The sequence below is a fragment of the Leptidea sinapis genome, chromosome 2 (assembly GCF_905404315.1).
Source record: "Leptidea sinapis chromosome 2, ilLepSina1.1, whole genome shotgun sequence".
Lineage (NCBI taxonomy): Eukaryota > Metazoa > Arthropoda > Insecta > Lepidoptera > Pieridae > Leptidea > Leptidea sinapis.
Window position 1 is genome coordinate 25,998,778 of NC_066266.1, and position 10,121 is coordinate 26,008,898.

General features: G+C 32.9%; 1 protein-coding gene across 1 annotated transcript; it reads right to left on the reverse strand.

Annotated features, from left to right (window-relative positions):
- Positions 1-4,584: 4,584 nt before the first annotated feature.
- LOC126975139 (ubiquitin-related modifier 1) lies at positions 4,585-7,252 on the reverse strand. Its single transcript, XM_050822946.1, has 2 exons — positions 7,016-7,252; positions 4,585-4,740 (listed from the first exon to the last, which is right to left on the reverse strand). The coding sequence occupies exons 1-2, from the start codon at positions 7,214-7,216 to the stop codon at positions 4,612-4,614; spliced, it is 330 nt and encodes a 109-aa protein (XP_050678903.1). The 5' UTR covers positions 7,217-7,252; the 3' UTR covers positions 4,585-4,611.
- Positions 7,253-10,121: the final 2,869 nt, after the last annotated feature.

Below are 10,121 nucleotides of genomic sequence, written 5' to 3' on the forward strand. Positions count from 1 at the left end.
CATTCGGATTACCTGATGGGATGTGTACTCTCCTGTAACATAATAATAAAAAAGACGTGTGGCACTCGGGGACTACCGCGGTAAAGCTATTGCATAGCATTTTTTATCAACTTATGCAATTATAATTATTTATGTATTTTATTTATGCAGTATGTTTTTTAATAAAATTAATTTAAAAAAAAAGCAAACGGGAAGTGAGTAAAATTTAACTTGCAAGATTTGATTACAGACAGACAACGGGACAGGTGAAAGTAAATAAAAATGCTTGGCATAATAATAAAAATAAAAAACGTGATAAAAAAAAATAAAGAAATTACACAAAAATCAAGACGTACCCCAGGCTCGAACCTTGGACCTTCTGCACAAAAAGCATACGTGATAACCGTTGTTCCACGGCAACTGAAATGACTGAGGCAAAATATCTACATACATCTAGTAAGTAAGTGTTAGGTTATTTTCGTTACGGAATTTCTGGATTCGGTCTCCACGCTCAAGGCCCGCGATAGAAACTATGCAATAGCTTAAAAGAAAAAACGTGCGAGCATAAATAACTGAGATAGGGCAGCGAGCTTATGAGGGGTTAGCGCACCTCCATCATTGCCATCTCTGTATGGTTAAACAGTAAATACTCTAAGTACTTAAATCTTTGATGTTGAGTGTCGCATTTTAGTTCACGATAAACTAATTTTACGAGGTTTTTGTGAGGGTAGATAGATTTGTTATTGGATCAACTTTTTATATTGATTTTTGGCGTTCGGTGCATAGAATTCAAAAAGTTTTGGGAATTCTTTAAAAAAAATTGTAGCCTTATGTGCACGCGTATGTTTTCGCGAACCGAATTTCACCACTTTCTCAAAACAATAAGGAAATAACATAGAATTTTAATATGTTCTTAACTTTTTTATGATTATTTAAGAATCATACAGTTATAAATGAATTAAGATAACGCGACAACAAGCAGACCTAAAGTTCAATTAATTTTTACTAATATAAGTAAAGTTGAGCCCACGGATGAGTAAAAAAATAAGGACTCCGTGTCACCTTACATAACAGTAAATACATAGCCCCACGCATACACTTACACTAATACAAGCCGATCGGCCGCCATTATGAGATTTGCCATCGTCTGTGACAGATCAGTTTGGGTAGCAACAAAATATTTTAAAAATGCCGTCGTGCGTTGTGAAAACAATAATATAAAAGTATTTGTGGATATATGATTATTTAAGAGAGAAAAATATTGTGTAACTGGTATCCCCCGTAACCGCACACACACTAGCATAAAGGTGCTTCACTTGCTAATATCACGGTGCGGAGTCCTTCTTTTTTTACTAGTTTTGTTCTGGCAAGTTATGTTACAGCAAGACGTTTGTTTAGGTCTTTATTTAGGTATACTACAAAAATAATGATGAAAATAGTTATAAGATTTGTTTTGTATGAAGAAAATATATCAATGTGATTGAATAGTTTCTAGATAACTGATGATGTATGAAACGTGCAGTCATTGATAGATGACGGCTATAATCTTGTAAAAAAACGGAGATAGCCGAAATCCACTACGTTTTAAGCAACTGTTCGCTTTCAAACTTAACCTGATTATACTTCGTCGCCGTAAAAAGGCATAAAAGGCATTTATTTTCTCAAAATTGATTCCTTTAAAATTCTTTTTGATGTCATTTCTTATACTACTACCGCTTCGGAAACAAATGGCGCTCAGAGAGAGAAGAAGCGGCGCAAGAAACTCTCCCGGCATTCTTTTTTTTTTGCGCTCTTTTTAATAAAAATATACAATATTGTTCAGTCATTTCTATCGCTATAAAATAATCACAATCTAGTCCCAGGCTGTCCGATCATTTAGATATTCAGCAGTGGAGTAATAGGATTTACGACAGAGCCATTTTTTTATAAAACATTTAAATTTATTTATAGATAATGCCTGAACAGTGGCTGGGACTTTATTGTAGAAGTGTATACAATTACCCTTAAAGCTATTATGTATCTTATGAAGCCTACTAGAATTAGTTACAAGCAATCCCTTATTTCTAGTGTTATAATAATGAAAATTACTATTAAGAGCAAAAAGGTGACGATTTTTGTGAACATATATTAAATTTTCATAAATGTACTGACAATGAACAGTCATAATATTTATTTCTTTAAATTTTTCTTTGAGAGACTGTCTATAACCAAGCTGATATATAGCACGAACAATCTCTTTTGCAGTGCAAACACTATATCAATGTCAGCAGCATGACCCCATAGTAATATACCGTACGTCATGATACTGTGAAAATAACTAAAGTACACTAATCTAGCGGTCGCAACATTCGTGGATTCTCTAATCTTTCTAACATATTGTAATTACTATTTCAAACTTATGTCAAATCTCACTGCACGTTATATAGGTACAGTCTGATACATTGACAGCGTTCACACCAACATAAAACATACATGTTCTTAACAAGTATTGTCAATTTTATTGTAGTTTATTTATAATACTTAATAAAACAAGTTTTATACTCTATGTATATGCTTGGTGGATAAAGTTTTAAACATTTACCGGACAGACCGCATTATTTAGTGGAAAAGAAGAAAATAAATAGAGTGTTCAAAGACATAAGCTAATCTTAACGTAGATTGTTTACTCTGTCTACGGTTTGTAGATGTATGGTGGTATATGATGTGTCTTTGGTTTATCAGAACGCAAGGGATGTCTACTAAATACTACAAAAGTCTACGTCTAAGTCTACTAAAAAAAACATGTGCTACTACATGTGAACTATTTAATACTGAAATTGTTAGAGAAAAGCTTGGGTTATGTATATTAATATGATAAATTTAGGAAAGGTCATTTATTAATAAAATCTTTTATTGATTATAAAATATATTTTATTCTTAGTTAGGTAGTTACAATAAAAACCGATAAAAGTAACAATTGGTTAGAGTGAGAGAGGAGGAGCCTGCCTATCGCTGCCTTGCGGCCGTTCCCAATATTCAGTTTATGTGTTACTTGAGACAAAAATCGTAACTATCGTTGACTTTTCTGCCCCAATAAACTTATCGACGGTAACTCACATTATCCGTACACACTGTCTGTCAATGGGACGATGTATAGCATACCAGAAGATTAGAATGACTTATCGGGTATATTGGGACAGCTTCAGATTATTGACAGCTAATTACTGACAGTAGAAGGTAGAAATGTATCTATAATATATTAAAAATATGTGTATTTGATTAAATTATTAATTCAAGTATCTGTTATGGAGTTCATCAGTTGCACGCTATCACTTTTTGAAGTGATAATTTATTATGACAGGGTAAACCGCTTTGTATCACGTTACGGCGCCAGTCTGTCCAGCTTCTCTTTCTCTTACGACTAACAGCCGTTCCCAATGTACTATCTACAGATAGAGATAAATTACTACCTTCTACTGTCAGTAATTAGCTGTCCCAATTACCCGATAAGTCATTCTTACCGCCGTATATTGGGACACGTGTATCGCAATTTCCATAGAAACTTCTATCGCTGGTAAGCTATACGTTGTCCCATTGACAGACAGCGTGCACGGATAAAGTGAACTACCGTCGATAAGTTTATTGGGACAGAAAAGTCAACAATAGTTACGATTTTTATCTCAAGTAAGAGATAGACTGAATATTGGGAACGGCCGTTAGTCCTAAGAGAAAGGGAAGCTGGACAGATTAGCGCCGAAATGTGATATGTAACAAAGCGGTTTATCCTGTCAAAACAAGTTATCACTTCAAAAAGTGATAGCGTGCAACTAATGAAGTCCAAAACAGATAAATTAATAATTTAATCAAATTCACATATTTTTTAATTTTTTGAAGTGAAAACTCCTTTAGAATCGTTGTGATTTGAAAGTCTATGAAACGAAAAAGCGAGACAGTAGATAATATAAGACAAGATTTAATGTGGTATAAAATGAGATAGGACGTATCATACAATGTTTTGGTACCAGGCGATCATAGATGAAGAAGAGATTGTCTTATGACGCGAGTATACCTTACTTCTGACGTCATGCGCACGACGTATTACTACATAGACACCAGGAGGCTATAAATATGGTAGAGGTGATTGGACTTAGGCAGTATGTATCTGCATGCGGACTTTGTATGCACACAATTTTTTTTCAGGATTATGTTGGGCCTGTTAGTATTAGTATAACTCGGATGCCACAGTCGCTCGTCGTACCGCTTCGCTTTGGCGTAGGTATATTTGAGCGAAGCGAGGTAAACATTCGAAAATGATCAAATGATAGCAGTGTTACAATTAAAACTTATTGTGATTTGATCAATCGGCTCAATTTTTAAATAAATATAAATAGCGCGTGCTAATTTATAATTATTTGTAAATCATGTTTGTTTTTAATTATAATAATTGAATGAAGGCGAAATTAAACATTCTGTTCAACAATAACCTAGATTTCGAAAGCTTATTATGAGTTCATTTTTTTTTAATTCGGACCAGAAATGGTCAAGAAACAGTTTAACACAGAAATCAATTGTAGTCACTAGATGGGAGCTCCGCTTCGCTCAATAAATAAATAAAAAGAAACAAAATTAAACAAAATCTATATTTTATTAGAACTACCCTCCATGAAGAGTGGATATAAACATTATATTGTCATTTTGCTGTAACTCATACTCCAGCTCTCCAAAAAGCTCCCAATCGGCATCATTTATTAGTACCAGGATACCAGGTCTTACTGAGTCTCCCTGAAATTGTATTTTAGAGTATAAATAATGTACTATATTTCCAATTATTTACATATGACTTAATAATTAATACCACTATTTATATAAATAATAATAAAATAAAACTAAAATAATGTAACAAAATTAATTAATTACAAATAGAAAATATCATTAAGATCGCTATCGGCAGGTAAGGTGTCCATGGAGCTGGCAACGTTACCTCTTTGTATAGCCAAACTTATCCTTTGACAGAGGTACGTACCAGATCTTGGGTCATAAATAATTGTTAATAATATGTCATACCACATAGTCACTGTTTTAAGTATATTGCCACCTTACATAATTTATAATATGTCTAGATAGTTTCTTGCTGTTAGACAACGGATAAAAACAAGCCAGGTTTAATACTTCAGTGTGCATGGCAAGCTACATCTTACACTCGCGATCTGTGTGACACTTTGTGATCGTTTTTTTTATACACCCTACCCATTACAATGCAGTGCCGCTCAAGATTCTTGAAAAGCCCAGAAATTCTGTGTGGTACTATAATTGCGCTTGTCACCTTGAGACATAAGACGTTAAGTCTCATTTGACCAATAATTTCACTAGCTATGGCTCCCTTCAGACCAAAAGACAGTAACACACATTACTGCTTCATAGCATGTGCAGTTATGGTACCCATAATCTAGGCGGCTTCCTGTGCAAAGAAGCCTTCCACTGGTAAAATGATTAGTGTGTGTGCATTGGTTTAACATTTTCACAGCTGTCATATCTATGTCCGTCTAGAGTCTAGACTAGACTTATAAATGATCTAAGATTGCCACAGCTTGTTTTTGCATTATTTGCACCAATTTATCAAATGAAGTTCAGGTCCACGGTCACTTGTAAGAGATGGCAAAGGAGGATAGCAAGTATGCATGTATTTTGGGACCCACTGAAAGAAGTGGCATACATCATGAAAACTTATTAATAATTGTAGAACATAACAAAACTAAGAAAAAAGCAAATCGAGAGTAAGTCTAAAAAAGGGGGAGAAAAAGGATATTATACCTAAAAGTAAAATATAACCTAAAATAATTAAAAGATATCAGATTGTATAATCAATAATTTGTAACTTATGTCTATGCCTATTAACCATCTGCTAAAATATAATATTCTAGATGACCCGACAGACGTTGTTGTGTGCATAATAAATAAAATACTGTTTTTTTATTAATTTGTCAATAATATTTAATAACACCAATTATTATTTTGTAAAATATGCTCCCTCTGAATGACGTTCTATATTATGTATAGAACATCATTGCTCCCTGTTGTTAACTATAATAAAATTGTTTCACAGCAGAACTGTCAAACTGTGCATCATTAAATTCTCTCATAGAAAATATGTCCATACAAAACAAATATTAAAAATAAAAATGATTATGGGTCCCAAATCGAAATAAAAACTATCCTATATCTCAAGTTGGACTAAACTGCACTCCATGAAGTAATCCCCATTTAAATCCGTTCATTAGTTTAGGAGTCCATCGCGGACATACAACATGTCACTTAATTTATATATATTAAGATTTATGTGGAAGGTTGGCCAGCAGTGGGATAGTTAAGCTTATTAGTAACAAGTGATTATAATTCATCAGACCAAAACACGGCACACTTTCACAGCAAAAAAAGTCACTATTGTGTTACCCATAATCTAGCCGGCATCCTGTGCAAGGGGGCCTCCCACCTGCTTCTGTATTCCCAATGTGACTAACAGAACTTCTCTCAGAGCATACTCAAATCTCAAAGTCCAATTTCTTGACTTCTGGTATTGCAGATGGTGTTTTTAGATTTCATCAGATGAGTGTGAAAGAGAAACTAGCCAAATGATACAACCTCAGTTGCCCTATCTGGAAGTCACTCAACCGCCTCAGAGCAGTAGTGGGGAAATCTAGGGCAAACTTAGCGAGGTGGAGTTTCATCTCTGGACATGATAAAGAGTGCATCTGCGGTCATCCGAGACAGACCATTGCGCACATGACTGGGTGCCCTGCATGCCTGACAACATGCACGAACGAGGAGCTACACAAGGCTACCGACCAAGGTGCTACACAAGGCTACCGACCAAGGTATCGCGGTTGCGGCTTTTTGGGCTGCCAGTATTTGAGGTGACCGTCAACTCGATAAGAAGAAGAACAGATGAGCCACTTACCCTTACAAGTATTTTTTAATATCAATAGTACAAGAAACTATGTAAGTTTTTTTAAAAAAGATTTTAAAATTGAATTGAATAGATTTTATTAAAAACAATTACCTGTAGAAATAATTCTGGTCTCTCTTTCAACAAGTTACCCTTAATCCATACCAGCAATTCCCGTATTGTCCATTTCTCAGCTTTACTATCAGGTAAATACTTTCTTACTGATGGCAACTCAATATTATGCTTCTTAATCTTATCAAACAATAACTCAGCTCCACCAGAAAAGTTGATCTGCAATTTCAGTGTTTCTGGCATTGTATCTAGAAATAAAACATGTTTACAAAATACTGATAATTTATTTCATTTTAGAAATAAATAAAAATTGACAGTCTGTTATAATAATACAATAACACAATAAATAGACACTGCAACTTTCACTTGACAAAAATATAGATACAATATGCTTAAAATTGTAATTTAATTTCTATATATTATGGGACCACTTAAAAGTTAATAAAATACATGTTCAGAAGAAATTTTCAACTATAAATACCTATTAATATTAATTTATTGCGATCTGTAATATTCTGATCTGTTTTTTTTGTTCTATTATTATTAAAATACTTTTAATACATACTACTTAATGTTTATTAATTAGATTCGCTTTTTTTTTTTTGTACAATTTGTAAATTCACAATTGATACCTAAAACTCACATCAATCGTAATTTGACAGGTTATGAGAGTATCAATGTCAATTGATTTTATAATTAACTAACTATACCTAGTCATTGTTCACGTAGTCTTTACTCTTTACTCTTTAGTCGTTACCGTTAGATTAGAAGTGTTCTGTGGTTGCGCAGCACTTGTGTGCACGGGTAATTTTTATTTTCGTTTCGTAATTCTTAGTGTGCTTATCCTTTCATATTTAAAAAAAAATTGTTATTTTTTATACAACTGCCAGTGCCTTACACCCTGAATACAATGGACAGTAAGTAAAATAACTTTTGTAGTATTTAAGCATGTACATGTTAAAGTTAACTTATCCAGCCTAAAATATTTTTATCAACTCTTGAAACTTATCTCAATGATTACTAGGTACATGTAATGTAATATTATTAGATGCATAAAATATTATAACGGTTCTTTAGCCTTGCTTCGTATTACTTAGTGCTATTTTCTAAGTATTACCGATGTTGTTTATTGAATTTCATAATAGAATCACATCAAAACCCCGAGCCGTGTTAAATAATTTAATTTTAACCTAATAGCGGTAAGCTAAAAATGACTTATTCGAATTTTAAGTATCTGTTAAATTAATAGCTTATATATTGTAAGTAGGCAGGTAACCTTTGATCTCAACGTCAATTCGACAGTTATACCTAATTACCGCCTCAAATATGTGAATAACTTAATAAAAATTCAAAGTGAAGGTTACACTAAAGAATTCAAATAGATATCGACGGCTAATAATTGATTTAAGATCCTATTTTGATAAGAATATTTGAATCATTATTTTTATTTTCTATTATTACTTTTATTTACTTTTTAAAATGTGTGTAATTGGAATTGTATTTTTATATTTGATTTTGAATCCTCCTGAAGACCAGATCTAGAAAGTTCTTGAAACATCGGGTTCACTAAAATAGTAATTAAAATGTAACTTTTACGGAAAATGTAAAAACGCAGTTACAATTACGTCATAATCCTTAAAAAAGTATTTTATTTAAATGTGTAATACTCGGGTTAATCAAAAACAATTCTAAATCTATATGATTATAATATCATGGAGAGCATTTGGGTATATTTATTGATTTCAATGTGCTTATGAACATACAGAACATTATCAAAAATATATTGAGAAGCAACAGTCAAAATGTTTATTTCTTTAAATTTTTCTCTTAATGATTCTTTAGGACCTAGGTTATAAATCGCGCAAATAGCCCTCTTCTGCAGCACAAAGATGGTATTAATATTGGCCGCACTGCCCCATAACAATATACCATAGGACATAATACTATGAAAATAACTAAAGTATACTAGTTGCTCCGTATCTATGTCAGTTAACCATCTAATTTTCTTAACTGCATATGCTACAGAACTAAGCCTATTCGCCAATCCTTCAATATGGGGTCCCCATTGCAATTTGAAATCAAGAGTAATGCCAAGAAATACAGCAGAATCTCGTGATTATCGGGATTGCCACTAACCACTTATGATGTACCTATTCATTTTCGGGTTAAAACTACTAAGTTTGGATACTAATCCAGTAGCACGAATTATGAGGTAAAAAATATTGCAGTTGATAGAGCTTTAGGCCACAATTATAATGCTATACTCTAAAAAACGTTATGTTGTCTTTTTGAAGTGAAAACTTCTTGAGTGTCATTGTGATTTGAACGTTGATGAAACGATAAAACAACACTAAAAAGAGACGGACACATAAAATCATAAGAATTAATGTGGGATAAAATGAGATAGGAAGTATTAAAGTGTTTCGGTACCAGGCGATCATAGTTGAAGAACAGATGGTCTTATGTATGACGCGAATATAACTTAATATATTCTGATGTCATGTGTACTTCGTATTACTACATAGACACCAGGAGAATATAAAAATGGTAACAGTGATAGTAATGTCTTTCACAGCAATATATTATCCTAGCAACAATATATTTTTCATTCATCTCTACATAACCTAACCTGTTCATAAACTTTTCAGCAAGTCTTTTTATGTATTTTATATTATTTTAGAGAAAACGTCTCTAACTAGATACAGCAGGGAAGGAGGTAAAATATATTGCAGTTGATGAAGCTTAAGTCCACGAATATAATTTTATTTATGTGTTTCACCCGTTTTGAGGTTAGAATTTTTTTTAATTATTTTGTTGAAAACTGCATTTTGACCAAAGCTCTATTATCTATAATTTATAAAAATAGGTTATGTTAGAACAGTTATCACAACGCACGAGCTGAGCGTATCGTGCCGCGGCAGCAGTCTGCTAGTGCCAGAACAGAATTGTAGGCGTTTCCCTTTCTTTCCTCTGCGTTTACAAATTAGGAACCTTCCCAACCCTTAAAAATATCATAATTAGAGGTTAGGTTACGTTATATAAGTAATGCATTTTTCTTTGGAATGGTGTATTAATTAGAAATACGAGTGATTATACATTATAATCGTGGACTAAAGCTCTATCAACTGCAATATTTTTTACCTCATAA